Here is a 27,157-nt window from a genome sequence, read left to right as displayed (position 1 = left end):
AACCAGGCACACATATTCTTGGTTTAAGTCCTCTAAATCATTTTTGCAGAATGCTATTCGGGCCTTGGTTTGCAATTTGGCAGAAAAAAGGAATTCCCACAGGCGTGGGATAATAATGTTACAAGCTCCTTGCACGTGCAATTACACAATGGCAACGGTTTGCAGGTCTGGGGCGCGGCCAGCTGTACAGATGCATATGGGTACGTATGTTTATTTTATTTTTGGGAAGAGGAGAGGCACTAGGCATCACAGGCCTGATCCGTTTAGGCTTCTCAATTAATGAGGCTAAGCTTTGTTTTACCAGCAGTCAATCAAGCGCTGGAGAATCCCCGCACACAAACAAACCCGACAGATCAACGCAGACTTCTGAAAAGCAAGCTCGGAAATTTTGTGCCGCGGAGCAGAACACAGCCATTTAGACGACTTCCGGTTTACGGTAGTTTGCTCGTGGCATATTATCTTCCCCGACGAGGGAAAAGTCCTGGTCTAGATGGCTAGTGTAATTAACTGGCTATGTCCACTTTGACATTAAAACCACCTCTACCCTCCTTCAATCCAGAAAGAAACTGAAGCCTACATCTTTTTTTAAGTTCCCAGCGACCTTCACAGTCAGCACCTAGTACTGCCTTTCTCTTGTAACAACCTGAATCGCATTTTCTGGGCTCTCACCTACTCTTCTGCACACCACGGCTCTCCAGCTCGGTTTGCTCTGTACCTGTAGCTTTGCATACACACATGAGCACCTGGCAAATGGGTAGATGGATATTACATCCTCGCCTGCACTACTCTATGCGCACAGATACATACATTCTATGCACCTCTTGCTGCCATGAGTCTGCTCCTTGGGTCCCTCATTACAAGTGGGCAGTTATGCATTTAGCAGGAAGACCATTGGTGAGTAGTACTTCAATCAGAGAATTCACCCCCTGCAAGCAGGCAAAGTATGAGTGGACTATTAAGGAACAATATGGGAATTGCCAGGGGAAATCCTAATCTAAGAGATTACTGCCCAAAAGCTTGCATTCCCTTTATTTCCCCACCCCACAATTAATGTGATCCCCGGTAATGGTAATTCTGGAGTGCGGAAATAAAGATCACTACTCTTGGAAGCTTTACTCATCGGTTTGCCCCAGTCTTCGTTCAGGACCTCTGAATGGGGTATAGCACACCGATAGCAAATGTCTTCCCAGTTCTGAGATGCACAAACTTGCACTGTTGTGGCGTATGCATGCGTGATTTGCACTAGATTGTAAATGCCAACAATAGTGCAGGCAACCAACTACTGGGAACATTTTGACACTAAGGGTAAAATCCTTGATCCAGTACAAATGAGAGTTTGCATCTGAATTGCTATTTGCAGAGGAAAGGGAACGATGAAGGCCTTTGTATTCTTGTCCTTTTCAGTATCACTGAGCAAAGAAAACTTACCAATTATTTCAATCACTGTACTAACAAAACATGTTATTAATATGGATAAGACTAAAGCTATGGTCTTTGGTAAGAAAATAGTGAATTTTGTGTGGTTTATGGGACCTAGAAAACTATAGGAAGTGTATAACTAGAAGTACCTAGGTATGTGATTCCTCAAAAATTTGGATTCCACCCATGCTACGAAGGCCATAAAAATGAGAACCTTAAAGACTATATCAGGGTTGAAGAAGCTCAATAGACATTTTGGGGGACCCTCTATGAGACCAGTATAGACAGCATTCTCAGCAAAGAGTCAACCCCAGATCTTATACGGAGCAGAAATCCTATGTTTGGGTTCCACATTTAAATGGGATGTAATAGAGGGAGTGTAGGAAGGTGGATAACTGACTATGGTTACCCCAGATTTTTTGCCTAGTGTTTAGCTGGTTTTCGACTTAGTTGGCCTGGGAACCTGCTAATCAGGGCCCCAGGCTATCTGCTCTCTCTGTAAAATGGACTCCATGTACTTTAAGTACATCTCCAATTGGGAATTGGGTCACCTTATGAGCCACTGTACAGGGTACTATAGGTACCCAGGGCATAGGTGCATCCAAGGCCTACCCGGGGCTGCAGCATGTATTATGCCACCCCTGGATGGCCACTCACATTGACACAACTGACTGATCACTCAGCTGGGGCAAGGTCGTGTAATCAACCCTTGCTTAGATATAGTATTCCTATATCTAACCTTATATCTAGACACATATATACTTATAAGTCACTCCTATGGCAGGCCTTAACAATCCTGGAGGCAGAGTGCTTGGTTTTATGTGAGATGGTGCTCTAGAACAAGCTGAGCCTGTCTGCAGCTTTCAGAACCATGTCCTTATAGCTGTTCTAGGATATTGCCATACCATATACTCTTAAGTGCATTATGACCCTCGCGGTTAAATGCTAACTCTGGTTTGGCTTTATCAAAACATGTCGAGTAAGGTGTCATACGTTTTGGAATACTACCCCCTCACCAGTTCTAGAGGGAGAAGACATGTTGTTCCTACTATTCCCGGTTAAAGTTAACCAGAGCCTCAGCATCACAAAATGGATGCTGCTGCCACGGACACAAGTCTGACCTCCTGCTGCTGGGAGTCCTTCCAGCGAGGGAGGCTTGGAAATAGGTTTCCTGCCTTGGGAGGTGCTAGCACCACCCCAGACAGGCTGATGTATATTGGGGCAGGGAGGGCTGAAAGAAATGAGACACTGCCTGGGGCACACAAGGTGTCCCATGCATAGTCCAGTTCAAACGGGTGCTGGGGCTTCCCAGCCCCAGCTCTGGTGCGAAACTGGACAAAGGGAAAGGGGTGTAACCACACCCTTCCCTGGTCCCACCCATAGGAGGAACCTAGCAGGTAATCCAGCCCCTAGATTTGGTATATAGGGAGAAGCTGAGTCCCAAGACTTTAGATTTATCCTGACTGAAACTCTGAAACGAAACTCTGGACCTTCGACGATCTACTTTGTAAGAAGATGACTGAAGAATCTCCCTTGTGGTCAAGGAGTGACCACCCTGCACAAGCAGGCACCATCCAGCGATCAACGGCTTGCTTTGTCGACGCTCCCGCCGGAACCTGAGCACAGAGCCTGACAAGAACTGGACTTCCGGACTTCCAGACTTCCAACAGCCCGATCCACAGTCCCAGCAGAGCTGAGACCCGTGGAGGTGACGAGAGACGTGGGACCGGCCATCTTGAAAAGTCTGCGACTTGCTAATTGTGCAGCACCCGAGGCATCCTCGAAGCTGTGCATTGGGGATTGAGAAGCCCCAGCCCGAGCATCATCTGCACTGAAGATCAGTCCTGCACACTCCACGAGTTCTGCGTGGGGCCCTTCTGCATTTTCCTGCTCGACGCGTTTGCCCGGTCACTTGCCCGTTGGCTAGTGGCCATCTTGGCGACGAAACTTTTTAGCCCACTGGTCTGGTTGCTCCAGATTGGCCCCTGCTTCCCTGAAAAGAAGCAGCCCATCAGACCTTGCTGGTCTGATTAGGAAGCCAACTTAGATTCCTGCGTGGGGTGTCTTTGCCAAGGCTTGTTGACTCCAATCTGGGAACCAACACCCCTGACAGCGAGAGCCTTCGTGGGACAGTCTGTGCCTGACTCCTGGTCGTCGTCGACACATCCTGGTCCACGTGGCTACAGAGACAAGCTTCACGACATCACCTGATTGCTTTGCAAAATCGCCTGGTTCCTTCCTGGTTCCTTCCTGGTCACTGGCTAGTGACCCAGACTCTGTCCCCTCTGCTTTCAGGTCCTCTTCATCTTCGATCCACCCTTGGATCCAACCGGACACTTCTCTCCTGGTCGCCTGCCGCATCTTTCTTCAAGGCTCCATAGGATTCAGCGACGAAACCCGACACACTTTGACACCTATGCACCCGCTTCCTGTGGGTGCGATAACGCAAGTACTCCGGTGCTCCTTTGGGTATTGACTATCCAACTGTCTAGGTTTCAAGTAACTTTCATCGAGTCCAGTCAGAAGTGCCCTAGAAGAACTAGTTTCCATCTTTTACGTTCCCATTCATTCTCTATGGTAACTCAAGTGTGTGTTTAGACACTGCACACGCATCCCGTGGGCCTCCTGCATCCTAACTCTTGGTAGTTCAGCATAGCCCCAGAGATTCCCTAGGCCCTAGGCCTATTCACTTTTCGTGTGGTGGTTCTTATACCACTATTTTAGTATATGGTTTAGCGTGCCCCTAGGGCCCTACTGTATTTTGTGCAACTTATTGTATTTTAATTAAATATTTTGTATTGTGCTTCTGCCTCTGACCTCATAAAGAGTTCAGAGGGATTGTCTAGAAATAAATAACATATATATTTTATATATATCCTGTGTGGTGTCCTTTCATTTGGTATTAAAGGGGTTCCATATGGTAAAACAGCTGGCTTCACATGCCCTCTTGAGTTTAGCTAAGACTGCTTTGTCCATGATACCCCTAGGATAGCTGGTCTATAAGGTTGACGTTACAGCCATCACCATAAGGGTTGTTTGGACTGGTGCAAGGTGCTCACCAGAATAGTGAACATCATATACCAGGCCAACTTCTCACAGGGAGGATGGTTAAAAATGTGTTAAGCCTGCCGGGTTCCTCTCTGGGTAGGCCAATAGGAATAGAAGCAAACCTAACCGCCTGGAGCCATTTGGCAGGGTAACTTACGCTTAGATTTTGGGAAAGACTCAGAATCACACAATATACCACAGTAGCACCCGTTTGTCCGAAGGAAATCATCAAGAATAAAAGGGGCTGGGGAAAGGAGGCAAGGAAGAATTCGTTTGGGTTGGGTAAAAGCCTGGGTGAACAGCTTTCCATGTCATTTTTAGCATTGAGCTATTCAAGAAAAAATTGTGATTTAAAATTAATATAGCTCAAGAAGTAACAATATGAGATATTTGAGCTACAATATGTCTGTAGAATGCCTAAGAGATTCTTGATTGAACCATTCAGATTACCCCTATTTAGATCCCATACCAAGTACCAAAATGAAATTTATGCTTCTAAAAGTTTGCATAGGCCATAACTTTATTTCATGTGTGCAAAGATAGTAACTACGGAATAAGTCAGAATAACGCACTCCTGGGCTGTGAAAGTACAGTAATAGATGCAGTAGTAGGGTCGGTGGTGCAATCGGGTAGGTCCTCCTGGGTATGAGGATGATAAATAGACTTGGTCGCAATATCTTATCTAAGAGAGTGTCTCCTTCATGCACGAGGGAGACACTCTCTTAGATAAGAGAGTGCGACCAAGTCAAAGTTAGTAACTGCCATACAGGAAAATGGAGGAAAAGTCTATTGCGGGTTATCTTTTAAATGTAATATTGCACATGTTCTGCTAGACTGTTTTTTGTAAAGCATATAAGAGGATGGATTTGAAAACCTGTTTTAGTTAAATATGGAATACGAAGCAATAAAGTTACTCTCTAGGATGTAGACCTTTGATGTAACTTGTGCAGTGGGTGGATTATTAACTGATATTAATGAAAACAACATATAGGAAATATTATGGGCATTTAACTAATACATTTATCCTTTTAGAAAGTGTTTCATAATATTTTATTCCTTGTTTTGTTTAATAAACTTCGGTCTATATAAACGAGTAGTTTGACTGACTGACACTGAGCATAGAAATGCCCGCAAAAGGTAAACTTGCAAAGAAAAAATCTGAAAGTCTATGCTAGTTTACATAGAAATATTTTACAAAAGGTAAACTTCCCGAAAATTGTGGACATATATTTTGTAACTTGGCTGGGGTCAATTAGAGATAATATTACATCAAAACACAGTGCTTCTAGCAGAAAATCGCTTTGCAGAGGATACTATGCAAGAAAACCTATTCTTGGGGTCATATCATCGCCTGCCGACATTACATTAGCTAACAATTACCTTATTAAGATGGGCACTTTTACATTAGCTAAAGGTTAATTTCATTACATTTGTAAATGACAATGTACTGGTTTATAGGTTAATGGCAACAGTAGTCATTCATTTAGCCTGCAGACTGGTTCGCTTTATGAAGTTAGCAAACACCGCGCTAAACTCAGCCATTAGTCCATGAACTGGAAAGATTCTGATCCGCGAAAAACTCTTACCTGTAAAGAACTGGAACAACTCTGATCTGCGAAAAACTCTAACTTTAAAGAACTTTCCTCTGCCAAACTTATTATATATTGACAGCGTCTCACAGGAACCTCTGGGTTTTAACATCTATTTAAGGAAAGTATAAGATTCCTTTTGTACATATTTATATTTTCATATTGCAATTTTTGAAATGCTTTTATATTAATGTGATTGTAATGAAATGTTTTTATTTTCTGCCTTTTTATGTGCTTTGCAAAAGTCCTTAATATGTATTTTTAGACCAATTGCAAAGATTTTTTTATCAATTATGCAATAAAGAATTTACTTACTTACTTACTTATTATGCATTCATTCTGTCACTCCCGGAGCCACAGAACATAACAAGGCACATATTGCTGAAATAAAATGTTGCCTACAAATGCTTAAGAGACTGATTTAGAGTTTGTCAGACAGGTTACTCTATCACGAATGTGATAGATATCTCGTCTGCCTTACTGCAAATGCCATAGATATAATGCATTTGTAATCAGGCGGACAGGATGTCTGTCACGTTTGTGACAGAGTAACCCATGATTCAACTCTAAATCAGGCCCTAAATTGCCATTTAGAAAATAACACTGATGAAAACTGTCCTCATTGCTAATTCTCTCAATAGGTCAATTTTCTGGAACCATTTGCGTTTCATCCATAGGCTCCAGAACCCTTTAGGAAAGTTGTAAAAAAAACTGATTGCCCCTCTAAAGATGCATTTAACTGCAATGCCTCTGATTGACATTTTTCTACTCAGAGGGAAGAAACACTCAAGCCTAGAGATAAGGCACACGATGTCAGGGTATGCTTGGCTATTGAAAAAGTCAACCCCCTACGAGAACTACCATTACAGGAAAAATAGGTTTTATCTCCCAAGCTTCTATTCCTGTGCTATGCATCTGCTCCCTAAGCTGTGACCCGAACCCATGTCTATAGACCATTTTTACAGAGGGTGTAAAAATAAGAGAAGTCTACTTCTGGAAATGGGCATTCTTTTGTTTGAGAATAGACACCCTCTCTGAAGAATAGCCTAAAGTCTTCTACAATGTCTTCTTAGAAACTGGGTTTGTTGATGGAAAACAGGGCCATATTTCTTCTGATTGGAAGAGAAATCCGCCTTGAATAACACTAGTAGGGAAATAGTTATAGGTTTCTTTATGGTGTGCTTTCGGGAGGCAAGATACCCATCAGTCCCTGAGAGACACTATGTATACTTGCATGCAGAGGACATTCCCATAAAGCTTAGAACGGGGTTCAATGTTGTACAGGGGACTCCGTGTAGAGGAAAATGTTTCACCCAGTTCCCCAGGCCAAATTAGCTTTTTAGGAGTGGCGTAAGCCAAGATCTTTAGATTTTATAAATGTATATTTCTAATATGCTTACTTAGAGCTGCATTCAGCCAGTACTCTTCATTCATTGGTCTGCTATTGAGTCATTGACATTTTTCTTTCGCCACTACAGCATACAGTATAGGGCAATAGTTCAGCCCACTTCAGCCAATATTAACTTCACTGTGAGTGACAGCGTTCTGCCCTTTCACAAGGAGCATGCCCACACACATAAAGTACTTGTATTATGTGCTAGGGACTAGTATGGCAATGTGGGCTTTTAGAGAGCAAAATATATATTTGCTTTTAGCCAATATTTTTATAGACAATTGGGGGCCCTGCAGCCTCCCCGACAATAAAGTTTTGCAAAAACCATGACAAAACAAGCATTTGCAAAGCCAAAAGGCTGGTAGCCAACAACAGACCTGTTGGCTTTGCCAATGCTTTTTTATTGTTTACTTTTACTCGAATTTGACATAACATGCAATACAGAATGACTATAAAGAACCATTGGTAAACACTGAATCATCCATAAAAATAGGATGCGTCCTGCTGCAGGTATCATTGTCATCAATGTAAAGGTAATTAATTCTGTTTAGAATATTTTGGAAAATATGCTTTATTGGTACTCTTCCGTGATCGATATATGCGTTCTGCAGTTATCTAAGTCCTTTCTTCTATTAAACAGTGATTTGCCGACACAACCCGAACGGCTAGGCGCTGGATGCACCTGGTACACAAACGGGAGCTCCTGTTAGGACAGATTTGATAAAATGAGCTGTGAGTACATAAAATATAGCAATGTCATTAATTGGTAATTTACAATGTAGCTCGACTGTGGGCTATGGCACACGGAGGTGCTCATGCATTTGTTCAAGTATGATATAAATGTCAGTAGTATGGAATAGCGAAAATGTGTTCTTTTTATATTATGGCAATGGTTAAAGCTATTCTACGCATGGTAATTGCCTTTCTGATGTTCACATCTAAAGCTTCTGTATGCATACGTGTTATCAGCCATGTTTAAAAAAATAAAAATGCCAATCAATATATTGAAACAAAAAAAATCAATATAAAGGTAAGTATCTTCATCTGTCTATCAAGGTCCAAATAAGCGAATGCATAAAACGTTTCCCCGCCATGTCTCATAATGGTCGCAGTTTTGGCATTACAAATGAATGTTCATCTTATGAATGATCTTGACAGCTATCCCAAAGGCATTCTCCATCTTCTGACGTAGCTGAAGTTTCAAAGGTTCAAGGGTAGCTCTACTGGGAGAACATATCCTATTCAATTTATATTTTAATTACTTTGAATGTTGAAATACTATTGCCATCTTTCCCTTGGGGAAGGCTGCAGTAACAGTCACATGAAATGCAGTGCAGTAACTTGAGATGCGACCTGTTAAAGGGAGCTATTGGAACATCAACTTTCTCTGGCTCAGTTACAGCGAACTCTTAACATCTAAGTCTGTTCCTCTATCAAAATAAAACTGGTAAATTGAAACCTCCAATAAAGTTTCTCTAATAAAAATTTTCAAAGATCCAACAATACGCGCTTCATCGGGGGAACAAGAGAATTAAGATAGGCGCAAGTCTCAATGGTGTAATGGTAAATGGAAACATCATGTTAAGGAAAAGCAAGCCTGGCCAGTACCACGTGTGAACAGAGAAATGTAAAAATGTATTTAGTTTTGATGTTTACAACTGCCTCCCAAAAGCCTTACTGTTGCAAAAGTGGCACATTCTCCCCCGGTCCAGAACTGCATAATGTCCTGCATTTTTATTTTTTCACCTTAATGTATTTGAAATAAATATCAAAGCTATTTTCCTGTTTAGCAATGGGATGTTTTAACTTTTCCTTAAAGAGAGAAACATCACCCTCACACATTTGAAGGCATACTCATTCTTGGCTGAAATGCAAACTTTTCAAATGGGCAAAGGAGGCTGATATATAGGCAGGAGTGAATAGAATTATTCGAGATCGTTAAGTGCTGAATTGCCACCTTTGGACACTGTCCAAGAAGAATCGTATATATCTTACATCTCTTAAAGAGTTCTTTCTTGCCTCCTCTTTTGAGAATCAGGCTGAGAGCTGGCAGCTTTACTGCTATTTATGTGTTCGAAAGTGACTATGCAGCTTTCTGCTTTGATTTATCTCTTTCTAACTGTGAAACCATGAGTTGGGCACACCGAAAGGTGTAGCAATGGACTACCTCTTCCTGACATTAGTGGGAATTTGTAGGTTATGATCAATGACATACAGCATTAAATATATCAGGCCTAAACCTCGGGTGTTGCCTGAGGTAGATACAGCATTAAAGGTTTACTCCACTAAATCAATAATATAAATATCTTGAACCAGGCTTGTCTTCCCTGGAGCACCACAGCAGACAGGACACTGATCAACAGCTCTGCTCACTTCCAGACGAGTGGCATCTAGCAAGGCTATGTGAGGACTCCATTTGAGACACAAGGTGCTAATATTTAGTTTGCAAGTGGAAAATAATCCAGATATGCAACAGTTCCCTCCCCCATGAAATCAATGTAGAAAGTTAAACATATTGCCATGTTTCATTCTGCTTTTGCACTCAGCTTCTAAAGTTTTGACAGATGTCTCCAGGTCGTGTTGTGCCGCTAACAGGCACCACATTATAAGTTACAAAGAGCCAGCAGGGGTGAACAGAGAGGGCCAGAGTGTAACATAGTTCCTCACGCAGTTCAATGCAAGCACTTGAGAAGAGGCGGCAGAATACACCCCAACAGCCAATAGCATTAGATGAGACCTGAAAACTCCACTTGGCTGAGCTAAGACATGATAGACAAAGTCTCAAGCCAAGAGGGGTGCAGGCCGAAAGCACCACTCTATGTATATTGTTGCCCATGGGTCTGTTTAACAGCAGCACTGTCAAACTCCAGATATAAAAATAAGCTGAGAAACTATGAAACAGTTCTGTAGGGTTATATATACTGATCATCAAACAAATATCAGCTTTGGCAAAATTCCTGGTGGAGTCGACATATGTGCACTTCTACCGGAAGCTCTGTGGCAGAAGGACTTGGAACGGTGCTTCTGAGATCGATTGAAGTCTAGACAGTGGGTCAGTTGAGGCAGCGGGTAGCTTGGGGCTCCTTAAAGAAAATGCTAGTTTGCCATATGTAACCTCAAGGAGAGCACTAATTTGCATACTCCTGCAGGCATCACGCGCACTGACCACATCTTGGCTTTTGATACTGTGCCATCTGGTAACCTTTCCACGGTGCGGATATCTGTCTATGATGAAGCAGAGCAATGCTAAAACGGCACTACAGAGTTCTCAGACATGTTTTAGGACTCTATTGGTTTCATTTAACCTTGAACGTCTAACATGAATTTCCAAATATAATGCACAATAAGTAGTCCTGGTGGCATAAACAGCCAGAAGATTATAGTTCTTAAATTGAGAGACTGATGAAAGAGACGAAGGATCTTCTTCAGAATTTTTCATAGAGGCCTCCAGTGGATGGCGAAAGACTTGAAAACTAAGAACACTGTCAATGCCACTATGTTGAATGTGACCAAAAGAAAGACTTCTCAATATCAAGATATACGAGAGAATAGAAACCTGAATCAGATCACGTACTCGTGATTTAAGAAGAGAGTTGGGAGGCTTTAACGTGGAGGTTATAATGACATCTGAGAAATGAGTATGATCTGAACCGAGGTATTAATATTGAGGAGTAACTAAAATTGAGCAAAACGACTATTGAATGTCACGAAGGTGGTGGAGAGCGTTACGAGAGAGAGCGAGGTGTTCTATCCCGGAGGAGCGCAATATGAATGCAATCTGGCTATCAATTCTTAAGCCCTGAAGAAGTCAAGGATGCTTTAAATTAGCATGACGAAACACGTGTTGGCTGCATTGGAAATTGGTCATATGTGAAGAATTACCCCTGTGATTGTTTGAATACTTGGATATAAGAATCTGTGCTGTACCAACAGAGGAACTTTTGATTGCTTAATACTTGGATTTAAGAATCTGTGCTGTGCCAACAGAGGAACTTTGAATTCCAAAGAAAAAAGAATAAATTACCGGACATTGAACTTTGTATATGGTAAATTTTTATTATTAGGATGCTCAGGGAGGATTTAAGTTTAGTTTATTGATGTACTCATATGTGTGGCTATAAGTGGGGTTGTTAGGGTAACCAACCCCTCCCCCATTTTGAGCACTGTTATTTACTTTTGGGATTAGGCACTTAAACCCAAATTGGAAGTAGAGCGTCTTAGACCTGGTTACCTTAAGTGCAATATTAGACCACAGGCTTCATTTTGAGGCTTTTTTTGCCTCTCCGCTCCTTTAAAGGATAAAGAGCTCCAGTAAGAGGATAGGGTTTGAAGTAGAAATGCAATTAAAGAGGCTTTCAACATGCTGACATATATTGCTACTGTTGGCAGTGAAACGTTATATTCAACCCTGTCAACAGGGTTGTTGTGTATCATGTCAAACTTGAGTGGAACACCAAGACAAATGAGTGAGCTTGGGAGTCAGCTGGGCAGTAGAGGACACTACCATGACTTTAATTGCATCATTCTTCTCTGCTTGGGAAAGTTTACGGGGGCAGCATCGGTGACAGCATCAGCAAAGTTAGCAGAAGAAAGTGTAGTTTTTGTTTTTTCATAAAAGAATGAAAATGATCCTAAATATTCTCAAAGGGCCTATCATTCTTCCCGTCTTCAACTCCATCTGAAGAAACACTGACTGCCTAAGAATGAAAACTGGAGTTGTAATTTGATGAACATCAAAGCCCCCACTATTATACACTTTCATTCCAACCTGATACCTATTTTTTAGTTTTATATAGCGCAAACTTGACCCGGAGGTTTTCAGAGCGCTGTATATGAGCACCAGTTCCGTTACAGATGGACACATTAATTTTGTTAGGCACGGGTAGATTAAGTGATTTGCCCAGAATGACAGGATGTTGAGCGCCACTGCTGAGACTTGAACCCGGTTCCCAAGCTTCGAGGTCAATCGCTCTATCCGTTAGGCCTGAATTCTCTCAACCATTCTTGGTTTCCTTTACCAAGAGAGTAGAGGCAGACTAAGCAGGATCTTTATTTATTCCAACAATTTCATATATCCATTGAGTGATTGTCGAAGGTAAGTCATCACAACAAAACCTCACTGATCCTTGGGGAACCTCTGTCCAGGTATTCAGCATTCAGGGCTGTATTCCACGAAGTGCCTCAAGGGTTTAACATGTGTGTGCCCGCTTTCTGTTCCTCCGGTGCATTTTGGTATTCAGAAGGGGCCACAGACACTTGTGTAGCCTCTTCTGTAATGTAGATCGTCCGGAGCAACATGTCCCATCTCAACAAATGACATTCCATCATTGGCATGGGATTGGGTACCAATACAAATGAGAAAACAGTCTGTACCATTCCATATTACAGACACAGGAGCAGAGAAAAAGAGCTGTCAGGGGTGAACAGACTGTATACCCCAAAAAGGGGCTGCCTGCAAACTAAAACATGGACCAGTGGTACAAACAACCGGTCTACCTCTCACTAATGCACTGTCCCAAAGCAGAAGCAAGTTTGCGGCAGCACATTAACTGTAATACAGCACATTGTGCTGGTCTGCACCCACTGCGCCCATTTAAATGTGCATCAGGCACAAACAGGGACATTGTCCGCTAAAAGTAACACAGGTTATGGTGAGCGAAATAACCAAAGCAGCACTCTAAAGCCACGATTAAAATAACAGACTCCAAATTCAACATGGCCTGGGTCGACTGAAATGTCTTCGTCTATATGGGCATAGATATCTTGTGACCTTTTACAGGATCGGGATTAAGTAAATGCAGATGGGTCTGCTTCACTTTGAATTAAACGCCCCTAGTCCGAAAAATAGCTGTCATCACCTTAGAAACGTCAGAGAAACCTCCAGAGGATTAAAATGATTCTGTGAAAAGTTCTGTTTTACCTGCTGAAACAAATCAGGGTGTTCCATTTGTAGGTGTTTGAACATGAACATCGACGGTGTCTACTGAGGGCACTCTCAGAAATTGGGATTACAATGATAAATGGATGGAATTCGGGTGGTGGGCAGCTGCAGGCACAGGAGAGAAACACATATCAAGCTCTGCTTCGGAAAGTCTTGGCGAACAACTGAATAATATAAGATGCAGTTAACACAGAGGGGTCAGGACTGAAACCGAGATTAAATGAGGGTGAAGGTGATAGGACAGCATTGCTGATAGTACCAAATACAGGACAGCTTCATGAGAACTCAGTAACAAAGACAATGCTGGAAGAACTGACTTTACAGAGGTAGACCCTTGTGCCAAGTTTCAATTCATATCTTTTATTTATTTCTCCTCAAAAGTTCAATATTAGCCAAAAGTCCAAGATTAGTTTTCAGGTCATCTCACCAAATCCTAATTAAGGTCTGATGTTTTACATAGTGGGGAACAACCAAACCTCTCCCCGTTAAAAGAGACTTTGCAACAAGGCATGTAGTGTGGGTTTTTACCCTTCGGACTTCTTGTATTTCCGCGTAAATACTTTCAATTACAGTTTGTAAAAAAAATCCAGATGGGTCGCATTGAAAATGGAAGTCCTCCTCCGGCCCTATTCAACGAGGTGCCTCAGACGTGACTGAGATTCAGAAAGGGCCGTTCGTGTACCATGCTCAGGTAATCCTTTGTCTCTCTGGTGAGACACCAATGCGGGTGCTAATGAGCACTAACTGTTGTGTTTTTGTGTGCAGTAGCATCATCCACTATGTGGGCGGTAGTGCTACGACCAACCGAATAAACAGGTTGCTCAGCAACCTGCCAGATTTAATGCATCCCTTCCATAATTACCTGGCTGAAATTAAAAACGACAACGTAGAATCCATAGAAAAGTGTTTCCCGATGTATTGACCATGTTGTTACCACAGTCATTTTTGTTTTACATTTAATTTTTCTATTCTTGTTTGTATTTCATAGATCTATAGTCACCACCTGCCATTTTCCTATATGTTTGTGGTTAGTTCACACTTGCCTTTACACTGTGTAGAACTTCCTTCTTTTGTCTTACTTGTGTGTACATTTATTAAAGTATGTCGTTATCCACATCATCCTTTATTATCCTCTGTTCATAGGTTCTGTCAGCCTCAGACTCCAATTTTAATGCCCCTTGCTTGATTCACTCTCCCCTGTCACTGTAACGCAGGGCAGGTTCTAAAAAAAAGAAGTGGGGGGACTAACCTAGTTAATCAGTATGCAAGTGACATAACGGCACGTGACATCACAGGAGATGATATCAAATATTAAGCCCTCACATTTATGTTTAACATGTCTATCATGAGTACATTGGAGCACATTTCCAGTATACAGGGAAAGCCTCCTGATTTAGGGAGAACATTCACACTTTTGTAAGCTACACATAAAACAATGTTGCCTTTTGTCAGCGCAAACCTCCTCTACCCATAGTGCTTTAAAAGAAAACATTGTGATAGTTAAATTATTACAACACCTCCTCAGGGTTATTAAACACTATATTAATTTTTTATTTATTTTGTGTAAATACTGTGTAAGACCAACACATCTGACATTCTTAATGTGCAAGTGGATCTTGTAAACAGGGACTGAACCAAGTGGAAAGCTGCCTCTTTAAAGTATGTATGAAGTGCTAACAAAGTGTGAGCCTTTCTTTCCCCTCCCTTGCATTTGCTTCTAGGTGTGAGGCTCCTGACTGCTCCCAGCCAGGAGACTCAAACAAAAGGAGAGCTGATGACCCCTAAGATTCGGCCTTTGTTATGGGCCCAGCAGGAGTCTGAACTAACAAAGCCCCCTCCCAGCCTGCACGTTGTTGTGGATTGAAAGCAGACAACAGCGTGCAGGCGTTGCTGGATGTGTCCCGGTGTTTGCAAATTACACCGGCACTAGTTCAGCACATTTTTCAGTGGGGCTCAACTTACTGGCAGGGTGCACGCAGTTGACCTGTGAAAAAAGTGGGTGGACGACATCCACCTTCTTGTACCCCCGACTCGTGCCCTGCTGTGACGTTAATCCTTTTTCACTTTAGCTGTTTTTGTTCTTAACTCTATGTTCAAAGGTGTTGGACCCTGTTGTGCCGGTTGCCTCTTCTGTGCTCCACTGCCCGTTTTGCCTTCTCCGGCTCGCCCCCTCACCGCTCCCACTCCCGCTGCTGCATCCCCAGCAGCCCGCCCCTCTCCGAGCCCATTCGCTGACCCTTGCCACCTGCCTCCCGCCTCCCAGCTGCTCCTCCCTCCCACCTCCCCTTAAATGGCAGCCGCTGTGTGGCCGCACAGCGGGCGTGCCGCTGGCGCGCCTAAGGCAAGCCCGTCTGCGCCCGTCTGTGCCCAGTGCCAGAACCCCTGGCCCCCGCAACAGCCATGAAGACCGCCTCCGATACGACGCCAGCACCCTCAATGCTCTCAACCCAGGACAGACCCTCACCTGCTGCAAGGCCGCCCCGAAGCGCACCCACGGTCCCTTCGCCTGCCAGAACTGCAACTTCTCCTGCATCAAAGATGTCAAGACACCCGCCACCATAGAACACAACCAGCTCCGATGGATCCTGATCAGCACCCGCTCCGCACGCAAACTCGCCGTCGAGCTCTGGGACCTACTCGACACCACATCACCAGACGTGGTCTTCCTGACGGTGACCTGGATGAACGAAACTTCCTCTCCAGACATCGCCATAGCCATCCCTGATGGATACAAGATCGCTCGCAGAGACCGCACCAACGGAGTTGGAGGAGGAATCGCCATCGTCCACAAGAAGACCATCAGGATCTCTACAAACACAGATGACACTCTGAGCACCGCCGAACACATGCACCTCCAGATCCACATAGACCCCAAGACCACCCTAAGAGGCACCCTCTTCTACAGACCACCCGGACCCCGACCAGTATTCTGCGACGCCATCGCCGACTTCATCAGCACGCACGCACTGACCTCCACCAACTACATCCTCCTCGGAGACCTGAACTTCCATCTGGAAAACAACAACAACAGCAACTCCTCCACCCTGATAGACAACCTCGCCAAGCTCGGACTGGAACAGCTTGTCACGAAGCCGACCCACATTGCCGGACACACGCTCAACGCCATCTTCTCCTGAAGCCCCCACGTCTCCTTCAGCCACGTCTCCGAACCCACCTGGACCGACCACCACTGCATCCACTTCACCTTCCGGAAACCCGTCGCACATCCCCGCACCATGCAGACCCCCGTTGCTGCTGGGGAAAAATCACTGAAGCACAACTACAGACAAACATCGCACTCAACCCACCTACCAACCGCTCCAACCCCGACGATGGTGCGCGCACCCTCAGGCGATGGATGGATGACTGCGCCAACACCTTAGCCCTGCTGAAAAAGCAAACCCTCAAAGACACTAGCAAGAGAGCCAAATGGTTCACCTCGGAACTCCTAGCATCAAAGCGCACCTGCGGGAAGTTGGAGAACATATGGCACAGCGAGAAGTCGCGGGGCGGCCGTAACCACCACCACCTCATCAGGACCGCCAAGAGGACCTCCTTCAAAGACCGCCTTGACAACAATGCACACAACAGCAAGGAGCTCTTCAACATCGCAAAGGAGCTCTCCAACCCCAGCTCCACCGCCAACGACATCCCGCAGTCGCAAGCCCTGTGCGACGCCCTCGCCACCTTCTTCCACCGCAAGATCACCGACATCCACGACAGCTTCAACCCCGGACGACCCTAATGTTATGTTATGTTAATGGGTGTCTTATATAGCGCACGGCTACTCCAAGGAGTGTCCCGGCGCTTTCTGACCCATAGCTGAAATAGGAGATGAGGAAACAGAGACATAACAGTTACTGAATGTAGAGCCATGTTTTCAAAGCCTTTCTAAAGGCAAGCAGATTGGGAATGCGGCGAAGATCAACAGGAAGGGAGTTCCACAGTTTAGGGGCGAGATGTTTAAAAGAACGTCCACCTATCCTGACTTTCCTAATAGGTGGAACCGTTGCCAGGCCAAGACATTCAGATCTGAGAGATCGGGTAGGTTTATAAAGAGAGAGCCGTTTCTGAATGTAAGAGGCCCCTACCAAGTGGAGTGCCTTGTGGGCCAGTGTAAGAGCCTTAAATGTAATCCGCTTCTAGACAGGAAGCCAATGAAGAGAAAGAAGCAACTCCGAAGCCCTGGCATGACGAGGCAGGCCAAAAATAGCTCTAGCCGCGGAGTTCTGGACTACCTGAAGTCTGTGCAGGAGGTAATCCAGCAAACCCAGGTAGAGGACATTGGAATAATCAAGCCTGGAACAAATTAAAGCCTGTACTGTCAGCTTCCTGTGGACTAAAGGGAGCAGTGGAAGAAATTTACGCAGCATTTTTAACAGACCAAAACAAGTACTGGTGAGACCTGTGATCTGAGTTTTCAGCCTAACAGGCTCCAACACGCCAGGCCCACCATAACCTACTGACCACGACCCCCTGACAACCTGGGCCAACTTGAGCATCGAAGACACAATCAGGACCATGGGCACAATCCACTCCGGCTGGCCGTCTGACCCTCTTCCACACCACATCTTCAACAAAGCTGGCAGCTCCATCGCACCCCACCTGCGCAACATCATCAACCTCTCCTTCGAGACCGTGACCTTCCCTGAGAGCTGGAAACACGCCGATATTAACGCCCTACTGAAGAAACCCATGGCGGACCCAAGCAAACTCAAAAACTTCCGGCCCATCTCCCTGCTTCCGTTCCCAGCTAAGGTCATCGAGAACATAGTCAACATCCAGCTCACTTGCTACCTCGAAGACAACCGCATCCTGGACCCCTCCCATTCAGGATTCCGCAGCAACCACAGCACCGAGACCGCCCTCATCGCCGCCACAGACGACATCAGGACCCTACTGGACAGCGGCGAGATGGCAGCCCTCATCCTTCTGGACCTCTCCGCCGCCTTCAACATCGTCTGCCACCGCACACGACTCCACAAAGCAGAGATCCGAGACAAGGCCCTGGACTGGACCTCCTCCTTCCTCTCCTGTAGAACCCAGAGAGTCCGCCTCCCCCGTTCTGATCGAAGCCTCCGAGACCATCTGCGGCGTCCCACAAGGATCCTCCCTCAGCCCGACGCTCTTCAACGTTTACATGACACCTCTCGTACTCATCACCCAACATCACAACCTCAACATAATCTCCTACGCTGACGACACGCAACTGATCCTCTCCCTCACCAAGGACCCCCTCACTGCCAAAGCCAACCTCCACCAGGGAATGAAGACAGTAGCCGCCTGGATGGAGGATAGCCGCCTTAAGCTGAACACAAACAAGACGGAGATCCTCATCCTCGGGCCCAACCCCTCAGCTTGGGACGACTGGTGGCCCGCATCGCTGGGGACACCCCCCGAACCTACCAACCATGCAGGCAACCTGGGAGTCATCCTCAACTCGAAACTCACCATGACCAAACAAGTCAACGCTGTCTCCTTCACCTGCTTCAACACCCTCCGTATGCTCCGCAAGATCTACAGATGGATCCCGACAGACACAAGGAAAACAGTCATCCAGGCCCTAGTCAGCAGCAGACTTGACTACGGAAACGCCCTCTATGCCAGAGCCCCGACCAAGTTCATCAACAGTCTGCAAAGAATCCAGAAAGCCTCTGCACGTCTGATCCTCGACGTCCCATGCCACAACCACATCACCTCCCACCTGAGGAACCTGCACTGGCTCCCAGTCGACAAAAGAATCTCCTTCAAGCTCCTGATCCACTCACACAAGGCACTCCACAAGACCGGCCCAGCCTATCTCAACAGTCAACTCTCCTTCTAAGTACCCAACAGGAATCTCCGCTCCGCAGACCTCTCCCTGGCCACCGTCCCACTCATCCGTACAACCTTAGCCGGAGCAGATCCTTCTACCACCGTGCCGCCAAGACCTGGAACACCCTCCCCCTCAACCTACGACAAACTGAAGACGTTCTAACCTTCAGGAGACGACTCAAGACCTGGCTGTTCGACCAGTAGCAACAGCACCCACCCTCACTCCCCACCCTCAGCGCCTTGAAACCCTTGCAGGTAAGTAGTGCGCTTTACAAATTATTTGATTGATTGATTGATTGTTGTGTAATCCCATTTGTCAAGTTTTGTTCAAGCGCTTTGTTCAAGCGCTTTCCTTAAGGAATAGGCCTTGTACAAGGACATGTGCTTGCCCATTTAAGGTGGCTTAGAGTAACGGTTTGCAATCTCACAAAAGAATACCTTATGTGAATATGTTGTGCAAACAAGGAAATTGGCTTACAACTCCCAGGTTCCACAGATGTCACCTAGAAGATTATTTAAAATCACCATGAAGAGAGGACTATGCTAGCCAGGGCTAGACAGAACATATATTCCATCAAGCAATTTTCAGGTGGGCCAGAACCTTTGGATGTCTGTTCTTGAAACAAGAGGGCTGCTGCCTCTACTGCTTTCTCCAGCTCCCCAAGGGTAATAATGGTGGGTGCTTTAGGAGAGATAGTGGAAAGAGATGGAACACAAAAGGGGACAGACAGATGAGAGAGGAGTAAAGGAGCGGGCTAGTTTGGCCATTTTTGCCAAGGCCTTTTGGTCTCCAGTCCAGCACTGTGGCTTGCTCTTCCCGATGTGAATCCTTTCCACAACAAACCAGGTACGTTTGCCACATTCACCCTTTAAGACAGTGAAACTAAAAGTACGGCCCGGGGGCGCATGTGGCCTACTGACCTTTACATGTGCCCCCTGATCAACAGCAGAACTGGGCTGCTGTTTACTGAACTCAGCACTAACATTAAAAATAAGGTAAATATGCAGGCAAGCCTTTATTTAAAGGTTAATTGAAGTTTAGAAAAAGAACGTAACTTGGTTGTTGTGCTCCACTTAACTTTAGGAATACCTTCATTTTCAAAGCTATCTTGCAGCAAAAGTGTAAAAATATGATAACGCCTCTTCAAAATTAAAAAAAAAACGGTATTTCATTCCACACAATTTAGTAGATTAATCTCAGGCTTTCTGGTTTCCCAAGGTGCACTTTGCTTCCCCTATACCCACTTTCCCGCACCCCACCTCCACTTGCCCCAAATCACCACCCTGCTGGCATCGATGGGACCCTCGTAACATCCAAGACCAAACTTTGTGGCCCTTGAGAAAATGTTTGGGAGTACCCATGCTTTAAGACGTGTCTAACATTCAAATAGCAATGAACTGGCTTAAACTGTTACGCCTGACCATCTGGATCCAAAATAATGATATAGGCCAATAAAAGAAACTATGAATACTATACTACGTAGAGGACTGGACTCGTATCTTGTTTATTCTGTGCTTTCTTAATGAGACAAAACATGCCAAAGAAGACAGTTTGCATCACGTTTTTAAGGGCAATATATCATCATATTAAGCTAAAAATAAAAGTGCACGAGAGTGTTAGCCAATTAAAGTCCATTACAGGCTGGATGCTGGATTCAAGCCTCGACTGTGAACCTTATTACCCCCTGTGAAGTCACCCGTGGCAGGCAGCCAGTCTCTCGCTGGAACATTCTGCCACTGTCTATCTGCATGCACACATCACCCAGATGCATTTAGGTGCGGTGGTAAAACCCATGCATTGAAACACACAAAAAGCTGAAAGGAAGAAGTACAAACCTCTCTTCTCTTGCATGTTTCTGCTCCTCTCTCTTGTCTAAATAATCCCGGCTGATTGGAAGACAGAAAGATAGGAAAGAAATGTAAAGTAAAAGAATGAACCAAGCTGGGATGCAGACACAAAAGTGTTAGGGAAAAAGAAAACTACTACTCCTACTAGACGTCATAAAATTTTAAACATAGAAAAAGAAGTAAAGGGAACAGGAGCTTCGGGATTGCTTGCCGTGTGTGTGTCATGAGTAGGCAGTTGAGATAATGAATAGCTCCTGTGATTAAAAATAAGAAATGTTTGCTAATTCATCACACTGTCTTTTAGTGAAATTGTATCTCCCGATTTGAATTCTAAATTCAAAAAGCACATTCTAGAAACTACATTTCAGAATTATTTTTTCAGCACTTTTCAAAAGTGATTTTGTTTTAGTGCACAGCAATTTCTTTTTGTAAAACATGGATTAGTTATTGCCTTTTCTCCAGTCACTTTCTTGGATGAATAAAGGGGGCATTCATGGTGGTGCATCTGTAGGATGTGAAAGATTGATTTGCAACTCATAGCATTTCAAAGGGGGTTCAAAATTGTCCTAATTTGCCTTTGGGCAAATAAGATTGGCTCAGACCTGGTTTTGTGATACTGACACACATAAAGACACCTGTTTGCAAGAGAAGAGGAAGTATAAACAGCAAGTGAAGACTGTTTTATAATGAAATAATCCTCTCCATTCATTAAACCATTCCCAATGTGTCACTCCTGAACAGGAAGGAATATTATCAATAACTTATCAATTAGATTGGTAGGATTTCATTGACAATACAGTCAGTGTTTCATGATTTAACATGATTTAATTTGATATGTGTTTACTGATATTATTGCTGATGTCAAAAAAGCAGATATATTCAAAATCATTCTTAGAGCTGGCTTGAAAGCACAGCTGTCAGCAGAACCTATTGTAATGCGGAGAGCAACATGCATGCCTTGCTAAATCTGTGATGTCACCAGTTCTGGAGTGGAAAGGCAATATTTTCTTACTCTGTGGTTTTTAAATGTGACATATTTGGCTGGCATAATGCCAATGTAAATATTGTTTGCTGAAACAATACCATTTGTTTTGTGTAAAGCATTGCGTCATATAAACAACACAGGTGAGTGTTCATTAATTACATTTTTTTCAAAGCATTTGCACTTTTACCTCAGGTAAACCTGACTATCAGTTGCTTTAGAAAGGAAAGGGAAGAACATGGAACGAGCCAAAACAAAATAACGGAGACCAAATTCAAAGCAAAAATGTACTAGTTCACGGGGATAGAAGATGAAGGGTAGGATTCACTGATTGGCCTTAGTGGTTTCGACACAAACTTTACAATAAAGACAATTTGACTGAACAAACGTAAACGCTTGAAAAATAACAAGTGACTATGAACTTAGTGTGTATTGGCAGCTCTTGAAAAAAAGAATTTCCACACACTACAGAACAGAAGAATCCAATTGTAAAGAGAGAACCAGCTGCAGGACAGAGCATAGTTTGGCATTTTATGGTGCTCATGTACCATAAAGAGCTAAGAATCTCCATTTAAGTCGGGATTTAAACATCACACAATAACACAGTAATCACACCAGCTGAGGTATCCTGAGGCAACACAGAAAAGATGGAGACCTGCCAACAATAAAGCATCATGATTCAGACCCTCAAGATCAGTCTTGGATCTGTAAGAGAAGCATCAGTAGTGCAGAATTAGACGCTCCCAAGAAACTGTTCTGAAATATTTTTTGACGTACAGAAGTCATAGTGTAGGTTTTAATTAGTTGATTACATTCAAACTATAAATACTGCTGAAGAATCTGTCAGTGGCAGAACTGGCAGGCTCCTTGGTGACCACCGACTTGTAAGATGTTTATCCTCCTATCTCAATTGGTTTCTTCACAAGAGGATTCTATCAGCTCACTGTTGTGGTGCAACAATTCCAGTCTGTGGCACTAGCCCTCTGAGCTGACAAAGGCACCATCAGCCTGATCATGGGGCTCGTGCATTGAGAGTGAATATTAGTACATCCCTAGCTCACTGACAGGCATGTTTTTGCTCTGTCTTACAGCTAGTCACCTACTGAATTTTCTCAGTGCTCTCACAATTCGAATTTGTTTTCATCCGCCTGTAGCTGGATTAATTGGAGCACTCATTTGAAAGGACATCATGGGGTATTGTTGCCAGCTGTCAGGGACCTGAATATAAGCACTCTTGTGTCGATGATGCTGGTCAGTTAAAAGGCTCCTGCAAGTTAGTAGCTTTGTGTTCTAAGACTATGAGGGCCCCTTCTTTGCAGTGCCACCGGCATGTAAGAATTTAAAGCTAGTAATGTGTCATATAATACACCACTAAAAACTTGGCATAATGGGCATTCATTCTGTCAATCGAGGTGCCATTATCAGCCAGAAACGTTGTTAATTTGTGATGAGATCCAGTCAACCTCCACCGGGGGTTCTAGAACCCCCAACAGCTTTAGTAATAATGTCAAGTTCAGTATAATAGGGTGGGTGTAATGCTGGAGTGGCTCTGTAAAATGCGATAATTCACCAACATCCGCTCACTGCAAATGCATTGTAGTTCTGGTAAAGGTAGTGTGAAATAATATTTTAATCATATCAAAGCTTTAGAATTCTCTACTGTGTTAACTAATTTTGCAAGATGGCAATTTAAAATTGATTTTAACTTATGGGTACCGATTTAGTCTAGCTCTATTTGACAATACCATTTCCCAATCTCATAAACAAGTATGTGTGTTTGCATCTACTCATATGGATTGTGCTATGTGGGTGGTCCCAACATGAGTAGTGAAGGAGGCTGGATAAACCCCTAGTACCGTCCCGGCAACGGTTGTGGCCGTCACATGCAGGAGACTAGTTATTAAAAGAAACGAGGCCCTGACCTTGTGGTTCAAATCCAGCACAATACCTGTGCCCAGTGTACATATTTGTGGTGGGCCGGGGATACATCGTTGTGAATGGCCGACAACAAAGCTGCTTGGCCTGGGCTTATGCATGCATCAATCAGAAATCATAATGGGATTGGCAACCCCTGTGGCCACTTCGCCCACCACCCTGCCTGCAGCTGTTCTCTGCTTACCGGGTGTTCGGTATGACCACCTCACCTCTCCTATGCTGCCTGGGGGAGAGCTCAGTGGTTCAATTGCCATGGCTCTTCCTTCTACTCCAGCAGCCTCTCAGGGACGTGGCCACCTCGGCTCTGCTACAGGCACCTTGCTGGAATTTTTGGCCCCTCTCTACTCCAGTTGGCCTGTAAGGTACCATGTGTGTGATCGGCTGCATGGGAGGACGTGCTTGCTGACTTCACTTCCACCTGTGGCAGTCCTTACCCACTCTAGGGCTGCTCTCAGGGTGGGACACCTCAAAAGACTTCCTCCATATCGCTCCGCACCCTGGTCCATGCGGCTGTTGGGCCTGTTTGATCAAACTGCCCTGGGCGACCTGCAGTAGCACCCCATCACATATGAAAGTACACTACAGACCACTCCATTGGTGTCACGAGGGCTATGGTGAGGCCCACTCAAGGAACAGTGCCCGAGTTGCTCTATCTTACAATTGCCTGTGGTTTCCTTATATTCAGCCCCACTGCCTGCCTTCCCCCTGGTGGAGTGGCCCTGACTATATCCTCTGCCTTCAGCTTTTGCAGCCCAGTTTTGCCTGAACTTTCAACACAGCCCTTGTGAGCAACAGTATGATCTGTTGTTCTTGCTCACCTCCTCACCTCCGGCACTGTTGGGGAATGCCGAGTGGGTCTTCCTGGCCTCTGTCCCTTCCCTTGAGCTGATTGTGGTTCATGGACCCCCGACTAAGCAGGCAGCAAAATTGAAGGCGTGGGTGGAATGATTGGAAACTTAATTTGCTGCTGTGGCATTGGACAATGAGGGAGGCACCCCATGCTCTTACACTGGGGGGAGAGGCCATCCACAAAATTGCAAAGTCAGTGGCGGAAGTTGCGCTACCCATCATGTACCATACCCTGAAACAAACCTTGACAGCACATTTTGAGCCACTCGCAAATCTTGACTATGAGCGTTTTCTCCTGCGTCAGACCAGGCAGCAGTCAGAGTAATCTGTGGACTCCTTTTATGACCATCTAAAAGACTTGACCAGCACATGCACACTGCTGGATGCTGATGATGAGATCAGGGATATATTCATTCAGGGCTGTTCTTCTGCAAACCTAAGGAAGAAAATCCTCCAAGTTCCCAGAATGTCCATGTCCAACATGCTCACTAAGGGTCACTCTAAAGAACTCTCCAAAGCATGAGTTGCACACATGAAGACGGCCCTTCAAAGCCTTGTCAAATCTGAAGCAGTTAACTTGGTTGTGTGAGCAGGCGTCAAAAAGAAGAAAACTCGTCCCAAGCCAGCCAGAAATCTCAAGGTGTGTCACTAGTGCTGAGGTCCTTACCCGCATCAGGTGAACTGTCCCGTACAAGGGAAAAGGAGCCATGTATGCAACACACTCAATCATTTCGCCAAGGTATGTCGCTCCACTGCATCCCAGAAGGTGCAGAGATCCAAATCAGTCAATTTCATGGAGATCTCAGTGACCCAGGAAGATGAAGGAGACATGGACGATGATAATTTGGATGGCGCAGTGCACATCGTACATGCCATGGAACCCGAAGAACGCCAAAAAAAATAAAACACGCGATGCATGGTTACCATCGCTGGTCAACAGGTCTGACTGACACGAGTGCATCCATCAACAGTTTGGCCAGATGGTACTACAGACTCTCCCACAGCGACACAGGTATATGCTTTTTGCTCAACATCGCCCCTAACACTGGCAAGTGTATTCACAACGGTTGTCACCCATGGGGACCAAACAACATGACCCAAAATGTGTGTCCCTGAAGGAGGAGCAGGGATGCTGCTTAGTTGCCCGACGACGTAGCGCCTCTAGCTATTGTCCTTTGCATTCCCTGTGCATTCTATGAATGTCGAAGCCCTGTTGACTGAGTTTGAACCTTTATTTGAGGGCACTGGGTGTCTCAAAGGTCTCATAAGCCACCTTCATATTGATGATTCAGTCCAGCCGGGCACCCTGCAACATCGACTTGTGGCATTTCACCTCCATCTCAAGGTGGTTGAGGAAGAACTACGTGAGCTGGAACAAGCTGACATTATTGAGAAAGTTGAAGGCCCTAGACCACGAGTGTCTCCAATAGTAGTGGCTCAAACCCCTAAGCAACCTGGAGAGGTTAGAAATGGTAAGGATATGCATTTGCCCAACATGACGATTAAATGTGAAAGATATTTGACACCCAAGGTAGATGATGTCATGGCAGAAGTCACCAGATCGAGGTGGTTCTCAAAAATGGACCAAAGTGCTGGATATTATCAGTTGATGTTGGCCCCGAATCCAGAGCCATCACCACATTTTCCACCCATGTGGGCCTGAGGAGGTACAAACACCTCAGCTTTGGGGTATCCAGTGCTGCTGGAATCTTTAAGGACACAATCTAGTGGGGGTGCTAGCAGGACTTCCGGGTATCATAAATGTCAGGGATGACATCTAGGTGTGCGCATCCACTCTCGAAGAACACCTTGATAGACATAGGATGACATAATTTTTCAGAGAATGGAGTCATGCCTGATCTAGCAAAAGTCGAGGAAATTCATGCAGCCCTTGCTCCCACTAGTGTAATGGGGGTACACAGTTTTCTAGGGATGGTAATATACAGTGGTTGTTTCATTCAGAACGTAACCTCCTTCACTGGCTCGCTTAGGGAGCTAACAAAGGCGAATGCTATCTGGGCAAAGGGGCCCCAACCAGTCAGAGCTCTCGGTGGAAGCCAGCCCCACTGGTCACAGGCCTGTACTGTCGCAAAAATAGGATAATGGTGAATGGGTCCTCATCGCCTATGAAAGCAGTGCCTTGATGTACACAGAGGAGCGATTCTCTCATATCAAGAAAGAGGCCATAGCCATTCAACTGGGGGTGCCGACATTTTCATATCTATCTATATGGGTATTCATTTGTAGTACACATGGAACGCAAACAACTAATTCCCCTTTTTACTGGTACCTAATTCAAGCCACGTCAGAAAACTGAAAAATGTTTTCTCGAGCTGCAG

General features: G+C 44.8%; 1 protein-coding gene across 7 annotated transcripts in view; it reads right to left on the bottom strand.

Annotated features, from left to right (window-relative positions):
• Positions 1-27,157, bottom strand: part of FHOD3 (formin homology 2 domain containing 3) — a 1,375,152-nt gene that overhangs the window by 215,466 nt on the left and 1,132,529 nt on the right. For 4 of the 7 annotated variants that reach the window (XM_086965359.1, XM_086965362.1, XM_086965356.1 and 1 more), the window contains one exon: positions 21,041-21,091. The exons of the other annotated variants lie outside the window; for them this stretch is intronic. In XM_086965359.1, coding sequence (XP_086821485.1) covers positions 21,041-21,091 — 51 coding nt within the window. The remainder of the gene's footprint in view (positions 1-21,040; positions 21,092-27,157) is intronic. 7 annotated transcript variants of the gene reach the window in all.

This window comes from Lissotriton vulgaris, chromosome 4_1, assembly GCF_964263255.1.
Source record: "Lissotriton vulgaris chromosome 4_1, aLisVul1.2, whole genome shotgun sequence".
Taxonomy (NCBI): Eukaryota; Metazoa; Chordata; class Amphibia; order Caudata; family Salamandridae; genus Lissotriton; species Lissotriton vulgaris.
Note: the sequence above shows the minus strand (reverse complement) of the source record. Positions and strands in the feature narration are given on the sequence as shown.